The 15,870-nt window shown below is 44.3% G+C and overlaps 1 protein-coding gene across 3 annotated transcripts in view; it reads left to right on the top strand.

Annotated features, from left to right (window-relative positions):
- The window catches only part of LOC126533111 (zinc finger FYVE domain-containing protein 1-like), a 67,562-nt gene that overhangs the window by 6,100 nt on the left and 45,592 nt on the right, over positions 1-15,870 (top strand). For 2 of the 3 annotated variants that reach the window (XM_050180378.2, XM_050180377.2), the window contains exons 3-4: positions 3,321-3,374; positions 8,617-8,872. In XM_050180378.2, the coding sequence (XP_050036335.1) occupies positions 3,321-3,374; positions 8,617-8,872 (310 nt within the window). The remainder of the gene's footprint in view (positions 1-3,320; positions 3,375-8,616; positions 8,873-15,870) is intronic. The other variant, XM_050180379.2, reaches the window with a different exon arrangement.

The following is a 15,870-nucleotide window of genomic DNA, read 5'->3' as shown; positions in this document are numbered from 1 at the left end:
CGAAAACACCCGTGTACTTAGATTTAGGTGCACGTTAAAGAACCCCAGGTGGTCGAAATTTCCGGAGTCCTCCACTACGGCGTGCCTCATAATCAGAAAATGGTTTTGGCACGTAAAACCCCAAAATTTTAATGTGTTTCTGTACATTGAAATGCACATTATTTTAACAGGACCACAGTGTCAGTTTGAATATACTGGAAGTTGGAATTAATGAGATTCCAGTGTGGTTAACTAACTTGATGTATGTTAGCACAGTAAAAGGGCTAGACAACTGAAAGGCTGTTAGTTGAATAAAATGGTAGTTTGAATTTAGCACTGCTCCTGGCCTCTTCAACAAATCTTGCCCGTTTATTGCATTAAAGGGTCCCTGAAATGGACAAATTTTGTAGACTCATGTGGTACAGCTACAGTAAAACATTAGTGCCACAATAGAAGTGAAGTGCCTCATATTAAGAGACCTGCGGATGATTGCTAGTTACCCTCCTCCATAGCCATGCTTTTTCTCCTCAACTTATATATAAAGTCATTGGGACTAAGCTCCACCTTCACTGGCTGTGCGTTATGATTTGGCGCTGTGACGTCTACTTCCCGTTGATGACAGTGCAAAAACACAAGGAACACTTCATAGACGGACCCCCATATTCTTACAAAATCTGCCACTCAAAGCTGTCCCTTCACTCCACTGAGTTGCCTCCTTGACGCTGCCCCCTCGACTGGTGAAGGCGCTACACTTCTCCATAGTGGTGTTGTATGATCTCGAAGTGCAGGGACTAGTACTCCTAAGTGTTGAGTGGAGGAACATTCTAAAATGTGGGGGTGAGACATGCATGGGTGGCACATTTTCTTTGTCCCTCATTTAGGTGGCCCTACATTTGGTATGGCAGTGACATGCTCTGCTGTCACCGCTGCTATGACTAAAATGTTGCAGCTGAATCTCATTAGCTCCTGGAATTCTTGCACCCCCTGCATGTGGGCTTTTCTTTTTCCGGGCTCGGTGACATTCATGCCTCTCTGAAATGCACGTCTGCTCATTGGGTCACGTAACAATAAAACATCCCTTCATGAATGGCTTGAGATGTTGGGGTTAATATAAGATTTTTTAAGTTCTTTGTTTATGCAACTATTCATGAATTACATTGCAAATTGAATAATCAAGAATGTTAAATTTAAACATGCTCAGGTGGCTTCAATCTCCACTGTGCATGTTTCAAATAAAACCTTACATTATTCTGTTATCCTGTTATATATATATATATATATAGTTTGGAGAATTACTGGTTGATATAGTTGAATGCTTTCTAATTAGATTGATATATACCTAACTGCCCCTTTCCAGGCAAGTGAGATGCAACAGTTTGCAGTGTTCTTCGTTTATTATTGTTTGGACGTTTTATTATATAGTAGCACCTTAAGTTATGGTTTGCAGTTATGGTGTGCACATATTAACAGTAGGGAAGGGAAAAACACAATACCATAGAAAAATGTTGCTTCAAGTTAAATGAACACTTCTGCATACTGAATATCATCATCAGCCTGGTTACGCCCACTGCAGGGCAAAGGCCTCTCCCATACTTCTCCAACTACCCAGGTCATGTGCTAATTGTAGCCATGTCTTCCCTGCAAACTTCTTAATCTCATCCGCCCACCTAACTTTCTGCCGCCCCATGAATACTGAATATAGTTTTATTTAACTTTTAACCCTTTCAGGGCCGATTTTTTCGCTGTATGCGACTGCCCAGGGTCGATTTTTTTATTGCAGATTCCAATTCTTCTGAAGGACCTATATCGAAAAAAAAAAATTTATCGTAATTTTTCTAGGGTGACCCTAAAGTGAGAGAAAAATATTTTGAGTTGGTATATATGTACTGTTTATTCATGAATGACAACAATAAAAAAAGGAAATAAACTTCTAAGAATTAAAAATTTGATGCATTGTTATACACATAGTTCAGGACTTAGAAAATGCGCACACGAGAATATTTCGCAAGTCTCAAATGTTCCTGCTCTTACACTAATGTTTACGTCCGTAGCGTAATCGAACTGTGTAGGTGAGCGCACTCAAGAAAACTGTGTGGTTCTGTGCCTGTCAAAAAAGCAAAACATGTGACAAACTTCTGCTAATCTTCATCTTATTGCAAACCAGAGACAATTAGCTTTGGCGAGTCTCAAAAAAAGAAAGAAAGGGAAACGCATGCACAGCGGTATCCTTCCTATGCGCACCCCTGTGAGCACTAAACGAGCGAGAAACAGGCGGTCACCCTTTGAGCGATTAGTAACGAGATAGCCATCAGTTTTGCAAGCGCAAGAAGCCGAAACCGCCTGCGGAACAAAACCTAAACCGCCACCCACCCACACGCATGCTAATGCGCGAGCAGTAGTATATAGACACACTGGAGCAAACTAGCTCTAAAACAAACCATGCAATGAAAACCGAGAGAGGGAGACGCGAGAAAAAAATTCCCTGTATTCCCACATGATGGCGGCACAAGCCAGGAAAGAAAAAGTTAGGAAATTGGTGTGCTTTTTAAGCGTACGGATGGCGCCATAAATTTTGGACTTGTTCGCGGCACCGTATATTTACGTCATTGACCCTGAAAGGGTTAAATACTAATTATTGCTAAAGATGATCAGATCGCATTGCTCAAGGCATTACCATATTTTATGGGATGTTCAACAAACTGTTCTCTGTCACTAATGGCAAAAGAATAATCTTTTTATTTCTGACGATACAGTTCTATCAGTAAAAAAAAATGCAAGCATGGCTGACTCAACAATAAATTGGTATTTAATGATTATGTAATTAAGAGGGCTCACTAGAAAATGTGCAGTGCCTCGCCTTGCCAGCTTGACTTTCGTGCACTGCGGTCAACAGCAGCTTGGAATGAAATTATTGAACTTTCATGCCGTTATTGACAGTCCATCGTAATTTGTGATCAAAGGGGGTGGCCTTCATTTCTTCAGCAGGTGTTTGCCATAGCAAGTAATGGCTACAACACTTGATAGCGTGCCGAATTACTATGTTGCTGAAGAACACGATAATCCTTCTTTTGAAAATCAATAATTAACACAAGTATCAATTATTGTTTGAATTTTCAGATTAAAAACTTTTTAACTTGTTTAGCAACTTATTGCCAATAGCACTTGAATTTAAAGCCTGTCATGTTAGAAGTTGGATTAGTGCTCCCTGAACAGTCACTTGTAGCTAACATTGCTGCAATACTTACACTACGAGAATGCATGATACTTTTCTTTTCTGTGCTCTCTACTTGCTGCTTGCCTGGCTACTGCTGTTCTCCTGATTGCATGATGGTGTGTTTCAGGCCAGAGCTTGGTCAGCACGCCTATTGTTCCACACCCTTTCCTCAGAGTGAAGGGTACGTTCCTGGTATGTTCAGCGTGCCTTCCCATGGCATTTGAGCTTGGCACTATCGTCCTGTCTTGCTGTCACTGTTACGCAATCGTCCATTGTAGTGAGCAACGGTCAAGCGTTGGATAATGCCAGTTTCCAAAGGTCAATTTTGCCACAATACAGTGGTGTTAAGGCTGTTTCATATGCCAGAGATCTAGGGTAAGAAACTGCGCAGCAGCGATCGCATGAACAGGCCTCCTTTCTTAAACCTAGCGCCTTGTGCCGCTGCAATGATGGAACATTTGGGAAAATTCACGCATGGCTAGAGCAGGAACCAATGGCACAGTGCCATGAGCAGTGGCGTTAACATCACGTGGCAGGGGCATGGCCAAAGCAGCGCAGGGAGCTTGCCCACATGAGCAGAGGGTTCTAGCAGACATTTGTAGTAGACGACGTCAGCTGCCAGCTTGCAATGTCTCGTGCTGTCTTCAACAAGCGGTTCATCACTCAAGTTGCGCATTGTCCACTTGTTTGGGATGCTAAAATGAAGGATTTTCGCAATAAAGATAGGAGCATCCTTTGCGAAGAAATTAGACTCAAGCTGAAGGTACTTGTCATTGGTCGCAAGTGATGCTACAGTGGCTAGTGACGCATACTTACATAAAGTAAAAGTCTGCATCCCTCAAATCGTGCATGTTCGTTGGTGCCTCAGAAGGCCTGCTTGTTTCTTGTCGTTTTAGAGTTACATGCTATGAAGCCAAATTATCCACACATGCTGTTTTCATCTGTTTGCCCCCCCCCCTCCCCCTTTTTTTTGCCTTTTTTTTTTTCATCTTATGGTGACCCCATATGGGTCTGAACAGACGGTACAAAATTGCACTCTATACTTTTCATTCGCAGCGCATGTAGCTTCTTTTTCATCATCTTCTTCTTCTTTACAACTCTGAGTTAGCGCATTCGTAATTTTGTTCAGTTTTGTTTCTTCACTTAAAAGGTCACATATCCCGAACTCTACAAGGGTTGCTGCCTTTCTACTCAAATGCCTAGAGGCGAAAAGGGACGCGAGCTTCTTTGAAAGCCTTCTATGGACGTCAGTCTCTGGAGTTTTGCAAGACGCGTAGCGCCACCTGCCGGTGCGAAGAGGCAGTAATTGAGTAGTGCGAAGCCCGACTCCCTTGCTAAGTTGCCTATGCAGCTAGCGACTGCGAAACAACGATCTAACTAGATTTTGGTACATATGGCGAGTGCTTTGCGCATTTAACACCCAGACAGAGAGCTATGAATTTCTACTCTAGTCGGACGCGCCGCCGAGCTGCCATAAAGCGCTTGCTGGCTCACTCATCGGACTGATGACGGAAACAACGGCAACCGCGATAGCTCCGCGCGCTACGAAGAAACGCCGCAATCGACGCTACTGTTGTGTTGTAACTTGTCATGAACGTGAAGGACGGAATAACAACGTTCAGTTTTACCGATTTCCATCGCGATCGTATGAAGGGGAAAGGGGAGAGCGCTGGATACGTGCCGTTCAACCTGTTGGGTTATCGGATTACTTGCATTCCCTACAACACAGCGGCTCGCATGAGAAAGTGCGACAGTTTTGTTCTTCTGTAATTGTGTTGCGTAGCCCTGACGGAGGACCGTGGTAACCAAGCGAAAACTCAAGAATCTGCAGCCGCCACTTCGTTGGTAACATAAAAAACAACGTTGCGAACCATCCCGCATATGTGCCATCGATATTTCCGCCTTTTAACAGACGTCCGCCTCCGCTTTACTCAACAAGTAGAACGGAGAGATTTGGCAGGTCAGCTTAACCAAACATTTTAGTTCGTTTATGAATTCAAAATCTTGTTCTGGAGCATCGTTGTATCGCGAGCTCATTCCTACTTCCGGTATTTTGTATGTCCTGCGCCGATACAACAAGCACGCTTCGCAATGTGCTGAGCCTGCTCGACTGCGTTTTTCAAATGTGAGCAATAAAGTTGCTGTAGGAGCACCGGATGAGTAATTGCGAAATAACGCACATGTGTAAAAAAAAATGTAGCGTTTATTTACATTTATGTGTCCGCGCTCGCTGCTCGAAGCATCTGCAAAAAGTTCAAATTAAGGTACTGAGCGATGACGTAGCTCCTGCGAGAAAGAAAGCTGCAGCGCGTATGAAGGAAGCTTACTTTCGTTATGATCGCGCGCTATTTGCTGCCTTGGAAAACGTTTTCTGTTTGCTGCCCTGGAAAAGGCTATGAAAGGATTTACTCTCTGTAAATAATTGCGAGACAGAACATTACGATTAAATGCATAAAAATATAGGAGATACTTAATAAGTCTTGTATTCAGGACATATTCAATATGAACCAATTTGAAATGCTTATATTTTTATGCTGATATGCCTATAGACAAACCTGATGCTCTCTGTACTTGCGAGTTGCAGCACGCCGAAATAACACTTGAGACTTTATTTTATATTGTACACGTACTTCGCCCTGTTGAGCTTCCTTTCCGAAGCGTGGATGGGCGGAAGAAGCTTTCCAGGTCCTTGATTGTTAGGAAACCGCGCCTCAACACAAACGAAAGAGAAGGATCCATTGTGGCCTATGCACCTTCGCTTGCGGACAGCTCTCCTTGCACTACTCAGTTCGCGCCAAGGTTCCGATGGGGGCGCTGGTGACCGTTTTTTTCGCAGCGCCGCCTGGGCAGAGTCTGAGGTCTATAGGCCTTTTGTATCCGGGTGGCCAAGGCAGCGCCCAAACAAATTGTGGCATTTGAAAACAAGAGTCGTTGGCAGATGTGAAAGTGCCCAAATTACGGAAATGAGAACCAACCCATTTCTTTGCTTCCATATGGCTAATTCTGTTTGCATGTACTTAGCAAGACATTTACGCTGTCGCCTATGAAGAGCTAAAAGAGACATAAATATAAATAAAGAAAGTTGTATTAGCAGTTCGACACACAGTATTTCTATTTTCTGCGAGGTTTACTAGCTTGAAAAGTGGAGGCGTAGCTCTTGAAGACCTTGAAGCTCTTGAGCCGAAACCCGCGTCTTACGGACGCTTTCCGCAAGCAACACTGTGCATTGGAAATAAAATGCGTGCATCATAGTGGCACGCGTCACGCCAAAACAGAGCATATGAAATGAAGTTGCATCGGTGCGCTGCAGTGCCGTTCAGCCGTCGCGACCACCTCTGCGCCACCGCTTACATGTGAAACAAGTATTATGCGCTGAAGCATACCGAGAGTGAAAAGGGGCCATTGTCATGGGACACAGCAAGTAGTCCTTAATTATAGATGCACGCACTTGCCATCTCCTGTTGCATAACAAACACTAATATGCTTAATAAGTGTACTGGCAGGCCTTCAGAGCTATTTTGGATGTGTCTGTGGTGATTTGAGCCCCTGGGGGCATTAATAGGCATGCATTCATTTTTTCAGACTTCCAGATTTTTCCTATATTCTCGCAGCATCTAGAGTGTCTGAAAAGTCGGGAGTTGACTGTATATTGTGACGGGAATTGACGTCAGCACAAGATGCTAAAGCCATATTGTAATGCAACTGTTTCATTACAAAATTCAAAATATTTTATCTTCTAGTAATCATCTTGCAGGAGAATGAATGAAAATAGTTTTGAAAAAATACTTTATTTGTCAAAATTTGTGTTAGTCTTCCTTCGACATCTTTAGTCTTGGTAGTCTGTGCAAGCAGTAGACAGCCACATCTAATGGTGGACTAGTCGGACATAGGATTTTGTGTGTCTATTGCTTCTGGATCTCCTGTTTTGTTAAAACAGACGTTTGGGCGAGTTGGTAAGACATATTTGAAACAGAACAGCGCATTTCTCATGGGGACAAGCAGGGAGAAACGACACGCTGGTCCGTGTCGTTTCTCCCTGCTTGTCCCCATGAAAACTGTGCTGTTCTGTTTCAAATATCTCCTGTTTTGACTGCTTGCATTTAAGGGAAACACTGGCAGTGCAGACCAAAGTCCAAAGTGTAGCAGAAGTAAACACACACTTCCTTCATATTTATGTCATCCACTGTAAGCAGACAGCTGTTAGTCTGTGCTTCTCATTAGCATTGCACATTTCACTTCTCCAGTTCAGTAGTCATCTGTGTCGCAGCACGGTTTAATGTCCGCTGCCTGTGTTGCTTGTTGTACGCTCATGCATACACATTTGGCATCTGTGCTCACCCTGCTCCCTCTGGCATCATTGTCACCTGGACAGATTTTTTAAAAGTCGCATGTGTTATATAGCTACATTTGGCCTGTTCAGATCGATTACCTTTAGAGGGGGAAGTTCGCTGTACGAGAAATTGTGATTTCTAAGTAGCCAATTAAGAAGATCCCTGAATTAACTTTCCTCAATTTCACTTTAGGGTATGTCACATAGCTAAATGGGAGCCAAGCAATAAGTAAAGTGATCTCTCCTTGGTACAAATACCAGGACTCTCACCACTTTCGACATTTACATCTCAAGTTAAATGTGCTATAAAATACACTGGCATTTCAGTTCAATTTTCCAAAAGCATCCATCTACCGACCTGTGAGCTGTACGGCAGTTTTCGTTAAGTTTACAAATCATTTTTCTGTATTTACAGCAAAAAGGTTTCATTCCACGGTCTTCTGATGGTAAAAGGACATTGGAAGGCTACTTACTTCGAGCAAGTTTACAGTTTAGACAAAGTCAGTTATCTTAAAGCGATGTGTTGCTTGTCACCATTTGTTCTGCCAAATTTGCTGCACTGAAAGTTGCACTTTATTAAAGTGCATATGTATCCTTGAAAAAACATGTTCTCAAGGCAAGCTTTCTAAAAAATGCCCTTTTTCACCCCTCCCCTGCTCCTATTTGGTGTCACGTCAGTGGGATTTTACTAATTTTATTGTGCATAGATTAGCAGGTATGTATTGAGCAATTAGGGACAATTTTAGCCGAGACACCCAATGCAATTTTTAGCATGTTGTACAGATGGATATCTTAAAACTGGTGCTAATATATTTGGATTTATACAAAGCAGACGTCACTTCATTTTGTGTTGTTCTCTTTCCATTCTATTTATTTCTTTTGTGTAAAAAAGAAAAGATGGCAGCAAAAGATGAAAAAAATGGTAAAATCAAAATGGATTTGGAACAAAATGTAAAATGTAATCTCAATGTCTAAACTGATGTGTGTGCGTGTGTGTGTGTCTGTTTATTTTGTGTCCCGTTAATGAGGCATGCCTGGTGGCCTCTGAGCAACATCAGTGTTTTTCTTTTTTTTCCTATGTGTTTCTTTGCAGTGCATTGTACTTCTGCCTTGACTGTGACACAAACCAATGTGAGGGCTGTGAGCTAGTGCTCCACCAGGAGTCGCGTTTCCGAGACCATCGGCCCCGAGTCCCAGTGGTCGAGCCGGACCCTCAGCTGCTGTGCGTGGGCTTCAGTTGCCAGGGCGAAAATCTTGCCGACATCCACTGCCACACGTGCCAGCGCAGCCTCTGCTACGCCTGCGACTACCAGATCCACCTGTTGCGCCGCAAGTTTGCCCACGTCAAGGTGCATTGCTTGCATTGTTGGTCAAAGGACTGCAGCTGATGTAGATTCCCACCAGTAGTGTCATGGCCTTCCTGGCTTCAAGATTACATATACACCTGTATTCCGTTTCACACATAGCAGGCAGTGATACCCCTCTCACAGTCGTGCATAATGGAAGGTATGGTAGGAGCTGTGTGTCACGTAATTTAATGCAACACGTCTGGTATTAGTATATTTAAAGTATGATGTGTATATTTCATGGAAAGCATCGCAAATTTTAACCTATTGGCCTCCAAATGAGCAAAATGGCAGGTTTCTGCGACCAGAGACAACAGCATGCAGGTTGAACTTGCAATCAAAGTATACACAGTATGTCACGCACTGGAAGCACTAACGTGCACAAATAATCGGGAATTTGTAAGGGTGTGCGAATACTCCAATATTAGATTTTGAATCGGATATTGAATGTCCAAATAATCCAATTCGTTAATTGAAGACAGTGAAACCTCGTTAAACCGTAGTCGGCCGGAGCTCGGAAAAAGTACGTACTAAACGGTAGTACTGTTTAAGCGAAATAGCATGAGATCGCCCACTTACCTGTCGAAAACGGAACTCGGAGTGAGTGCGATGAAAGGGGAAAAAACATGCAGTATTTATTCACTTCGCGCGACGTAAGTGCTATTTTCGTTTGATGCCGCGGCGGCCTAGCACGACGACAGCGGCCTCAAACTTACTGAAGCTTCGTGCCAGCTTCTCAGCCAGCCCCCCTCCTCTCGGCAAACACTCGCACGGCAGATTTCTCGTTGGCGTTAACTATTCTCCGTGCACGCGCGCAGTAGTGCTGCATAAGTCCCGGGGCGACTTTTTCATTGCCGGGTGCCAGAGTTCGGAAAGCTTTTCGTTGCGTTACGTTAGTTACGTTATCGAATAGTTACGTTATCGCGCCCCTGTTCTCATTGCGACGATTGCATTCATGAGGCTGACGTAACGTGCAACTTCTGCCACTGTCGGGCCTGAATAGCCCGGGCTGTCGCTTTCCATGTCGTCCTCATCACTGTCGCTAGTCGACACTTCAGCAACAACAGAGGCAACGATGGTGAAAAGCCTAACCTCGTAGCCGACATCTCTTCGCGGTCGCAGCAGCGCTGCCGAGCAACTTCACATTCCAAATGCCACACACTGTAGTCAACAGCAGATCCATGATGCGGGCCAGCGCCGACTTCATGTGTCACGTTCGATAGCACGGACGATGTCTAATTTTTCTTCTATGCCGAGTACCCGGCGTCTTTTTTATCCGAGCTTCGGCATGACGCGAGTCCTCCCTTGCACGACGCCACAACGCTCTCTGGCACGGCATCGAAATGATGTTGATGTCGATGCGGCTTCACGTGCAAATGCACAGGGCACTTGGAGGCCGTTGTACCGATCTCTGAGGCTTGTTGTTCTGCCGGGCCGCCCAATGGAGACGACGCACCGCCGTGTTTGCACGACGAAAAGTGGAAACGCTACGTTTTAACCGATGCGTACGCAATAAGCTGGTACGGTTTATGCGGATACAAAATACATTATGTTCAATGGCCGCTGAGTCGGGGAATTGACTTTACTACTTTTAAACGGAAACTACTGTTTAAGCGGGTACGGTTTAAGGAGGTTTTACTGTACCTAGTATTTGATTTCTGAAATATTCAATTTTTCAAATAATCGGTACTCTCAGTGAATGACTCGGCTGTGGTCGGTGCCTTCACATGCGCAGCGTTCCCACGGTGCACAATATCTATCGGTACTAGTTTCTGCCAGTACCACCAGACTGATCGAAATCGTTAATGGTACACGAACAAAGGGAACAACAAACGCATTGCGTGTGGAAAACACAGAAGGACGTGCGTAAATCGGACCAATTAGCCAACGGAAGGCACACCGATCGTATCACACACGCGAGTTCAGTGTTCACGCATGTATGTTCACACAGTTCGCAGCTTTCTACCCACATGCAAGCACACAGACGAACTTGGCACGCATGCTTGCGGTTGTTGCCTGCTGGTCGACTGCAGATGGAAACGCTGCTTTAACGGCCGTCAATCTAACCCATAGTCATGATCTCGTGACTGATCACCGATGAGCCAGCCATACGCACATTAGTGACCAGCTTTCCACAACTGTTTGTGGCCCGTTATTCCATCGGCTAGCAGCAAATTTTTGTCACGGCCCTACCATTGGCCACACGTAGTCGGCTGTTTACGGTTTCATACCGAACAACACAGATCTATTCACAGCGGTCGCACGACCCTCAGAAAGCTGACAAACCGTTTCGCCAACAAAAGCGAGTGCGCAGGATCACCATTGTTCACGGCCACCATCTTTGTGAAATACAGTACGGCATAGTTTTTCGCTGTCTTACCTGGAAGGAAATCTGGCACCACCATCTATGGGAGTTTTCTAACGAGCTTGGGCCTCCTGATTTGAAAACTCCTTACCGTTGGTGCCGACATTCGTAGACCCCTGCGGCGCCGATGACCATGCGGAGCGGTGCCGAGTGATGTGAAGCACATTCTCCGGCTTTTATCTCTCGCACAGGTTGGCCTTATAACGAGCTGATGATAACCCACAGAAACCACCTGCCATAAAAATGGAAACATCCTCCCGTTTTCAACCAATTCTTTCTAAGCAATAGAAGATTGCCATTAGGAACAGCATGGCCCACTATTAAACTGCAAACTCCATTGGTATTTAGGACAGCTTCGCTGTTTCTTCAGCTTCAGAGAGGCAAAAGCACGTTATTCTATTTGACAGACGTGCTATCAATAAAAATTATTTTACAGGCGTTCGTATACAAACTGAGGTGTTATCAGTGCTGACATACCGTATTTACACGATTGTAAGTCGACCCCTTTTTTTAAATTTGAAACTCTGAAGTTGGGGGGGTCGACTTACAATCGAAACTGAAACATGGCCCCGCCAAAAAAAAGCGATACCAACGGGAGCTACAACGTAGTTATAATTTTATGTTTGCTCTATGGCCCTACCCGTATCTTTTCGCTATCCCGCGTGTTTGTTCGCTTTTCGGAAGGGTTTTTCAACATTTTTGAGAGTTTTACGGTGCATGCAACACTCATGGGGGGGTGTCGATAGTTGATGGAAGCGCCGCTGTTCCCATTTGCGGCTGCAACCTCAGAACGGCGGCGCTTGCGGGGAGTATCGGTAGTTCATGGAAGAGCAGACACCGCTCGCTGGTTTCTCTTTAAGGCATTAGTATTGGCATGGTATTGGTTTGACGCGTTCCACTTGACTGCCGGCTACGTGCTACTTCTATGCTTCCCCAGTCGTCATGAGTGCTCCAGGCCCACTAATCGTTCGGCACTCGTTCACAGCAGCGTTAAAGAGGGCTGCCATCCTTTACGCCGAAGAAACAAATCACTGCACAGCGGGCCGCAATTTCGATGTTTCTAAACGGGTGGTGCGAGAGTGGCGACTGCAGCAAAGCGAAATTTTCACCTGTGACGACAAGTGAGAAATTTCCCACGTGCCAAAGTCTGGACGCTTTCCGCAGCTGTAGGTTAAGCTTGCGGCGTACGTCGCTGAAATGCGTGATCGGTCCGTGCCAGTGAAGTGCGACGTGGTCATGAAACAAGCCCGGACCTTCGCCTTAATTTTAAGGTTCTGCTCCGCCGTGAGTACAACGAGTGGCTGGCGGCAGAAGACTGCGAAATTACGCCAACCGGACCTGTCAAAAGAGCCTCCCTGACGGCTGCGTGTGGTTGGGTGCATTTGGCGTGGGCTGCTGTTCTGCAAGATCTCCTGGTGCGGTCGTTTGCCAAATTTCAAATTTCGCTGGACCACGACGCGCTGTGGGACCGCAGCAACGATGGCGATGGCAGCACTAGTGAAGACGAGTAGCCCAGTGACCATGTCAGCTACTAATAAATTTTCGTTATCGAATGCGCCCTCGGGTATGCTCTCTTATTTTTTTTTTTTTTTTTTTTGGTCACGCGATATGGGGGGGTCGACTTACATTCGAGTCGACTTACAATCGTGTAAATACGGTACTAATTTTTGATGTTCCCTTTAATAACAGAACATACTATACATCTCGATTCACAGGAACCGAGGGTAACGATAGCTAGCTAGATTCTTCTTCAGTAAAGTGATTAGCTTCATGAGCATGTGCAGCACCGTGTTTTTTGCACAAAATTTGGAAGCATAAAGGTTTGTTAAATATGTGGGAATGAAATAACAATAAAAAAAAACTTGTGTGCTTCTGTTTAGGTTCACGTTAAAAGAACCCCAGGTGGTGAGAATTGAACAGGGTGCTTCATAATCATATCGCCAAACATAAAACACCAGAATTTGTTTGATTAAAAAAACATTAAGGAAAGCTAGCTGCATTCTTCAGCTTTTTTCTAGGGGTGTAAACGAAAGAAACTGTTCTCGCGTCTGATGTCTGAGTAAAATATGTTACGCTTATCTCATATTTCATGCCTAAATGTAATGCTGTTCCCAACTGTACATCCCCTAAACTAAGCCGCTTGTCTATTATAAACAGCTGCTTTCAGTTATCCGGTGCACTATCATAAGGACAATAATGACGCAATTAAAGAGTGGCATGGCTCGCATACACATAGGGATATTTGTAGATCTGCTGTGTTCGTTGAAGAAGATAAGTGTGGTGCCACATCAGGCACCCAGTTTTAATGGGTTGGAGACATGCTGCGACTGTTAAAAAAATGTTTTCCTTGCCTGAATCAAGTTAGCAAACTTACAGGCTGCCCCAAAATGGGGCGTTTATATTGAACGACAGCTAGGAACTTGTTCAGCAGAATCGATAAGCACTCGTGTGTTAATTCTCTCGGGAACTGGTCTGCCTCTGCGCAACAGCCACGACTCTCCAGCACCACAATCATGCGGAATAAGAGTCCTCACTTGCATCGACCCCTCACCTTCGAGACTTCAAAACTGCTGTTATCCGTTATGTTTGAACAGAAACTGTTTGATAATTTTTAATAGTGAACCTCGAAGTCGAATACGATCTGAATAGCAAATACCATTCAATTAGTCTGTGTTTCTACTTCGTTTCGCCTGCAGGCTGTTAGAAGGAGATTATTTTTTTATTATTTATTATTACCTCAAAGGCCCCAACGTGGGGTATTACATGAGGGATGGGTGGCCACTTCAGTGGAATATGGACTCAATGGCAGCCTTGAAATGATGTGGATTGGAATGGTGCACGGCGTCGGCGGGAAGGTCATTCCAGTCCCGGGCAGTCTTCACAAAGAAAGAATGTAGGTGCGCAGTGGTCCGGGCAGGCGGAGGATACACAGATTTTTCATGACATAATCGGCAAGACTGACGATGTGCTGGAATGATGGCTGAAGCACTAGGAGCAGAATGATAAAATTTGTGATAAAGACACAGTCTGAAGACATGACGCCTTATATCTAGATTGGAAATTCCTGCTTTTAATTTTAGCTGAGAGACACTAGTGTGGTAAGAATAATCAGAATAAATAAAGCGAGCTGCACGATTCTGAACTGCTTCTAGAGTGTTAGAAAGGGTGGTTTGGTGTGGGTCCCAAACAGCATGCGTATTCTAGCTTAGGTCTGACAAAAGTTAGATAAGTTAGTATCTTTAAGGATGGTGGTACGAAGCGCAAGTTGCGGCGGAAGTAACCAAGTGTGCGATTGGCTTCGTTGGTGATGTTCGTAATATGAGAGGACCAAGAAAGGTTATTTGAGAGAGTAAGGCCAAGGTACTTGCATGACTCCACTGATGATATTTCCGAGTTGCAAAGAACGTACTTAGGAGTATGGTGAAGCTTCCGTCGATGAAAAGATAGTAGTAAAGTCTTTGTAGTGTTCAGTGACATTAGCCACATGCTGCACCAAAAGGTAACTTTGTCTAGATCATCTTGCAATGCCTGGTTGTCGGTATCAGCTAGGATTGGGCGATAAATGACACAATCGTCAGCAAAAAGGCGAATGTTAGATGAAAGATTAGCCGGTAAATCATTAATATATATAAGGAATAGGAGGGGCCCGAGAACTGTGCCTTGGGGTACACCGGAGAGAACAGGGCTCTTAGAGGAGGAGTGGTTGTTAGCATACACAAACTGTTGTCTGTTAGTTAAGAAATTTCGGATCCAGTTCAAGACAAGGGGATTAAGGTGCAAGCGAGAAAGTTTTAGGAGAAGTCGTTGATGCGGAACTTTGTCAAAGGCCTTTTCAAAATCTAAAAAGAGGCCATCAACTGGGATATTTTGATCAAGGTTAGAGCTTATGTTATTTATAAAGAGTGCTAATTGGCTATCACAAGATAAACCTTTACGGAAACCATACTGGTTAGGGTGGAAGAAACTGACAGATGTTAGGAATGTAGCAATGTGGGAGTAAAGCACATGTTCCATTAATTTAGAACAAACGCTAGTTAGAGAAATTGGGCGGTAGCTACTACATGATGATGAAGGACCTTTCTTTGGGACTGGGATAACCTTACCCACTTTCCAGTCATCCGGCACCACTCCTGATGATAAAGATTGCTGAAAAATGTGACATAACATCTCGCTTGTAACATATTTAGTATTTTTTAAGACTTTAGAATTAATACCATCGATGCCAGGTGAAGACGACAGCTTTAAGGAATCAATGCATTTCCTGATTCCATCAGAACTGAATGTGATTGCGGGCATTGTATGGTAACTGAAAAATGGGAATTCAGGAAGTTCACCTTTAGGCTCATTCGTAAACACGGAAGTGAATGCATGATTAAGCGCTTCGGCGATTTCGTGATCAGGAATAGGCCTATTTTTCTCGTCGCACAGAGCAAGTGGTTGCGAACGCTTTGGATTTATAATATTCCAGAATTTTTTGGAGTTATTTCGCAGGATGTTTGGTAGGGTAGTCGAAGAAAAGGAGCGTTTTGCTTGACTAGCAAGGGATAGGTACGTTTTTTCAGCGGTGTAGTATTTCTGCCATGCGCACTCAGAGTTGGAATGTCTGGCAGCGCGGTAAAGCCTTTTCTTTTTATTG

The sequence above is a fragment of the Dermacentor andersoni genome, chromosome 7 (genome assembly GCF_023375885.2).
Source record: "Dermacentor andersoni chromosome 7, qqDerAnde1_hic_scaffold, whole genome shotgun sequence".
Lineage (NCBI taxonomy): Eukaryota > Metazoa > Arthropoda > Arachnida > Ixodida > Ixodidae > Dermacentor > Dermacentor andersoni.
Note: the sequence above shows the minus strand (reverse complement) of the source record. Positions and strands in the feature narration are given on the sequence as shown.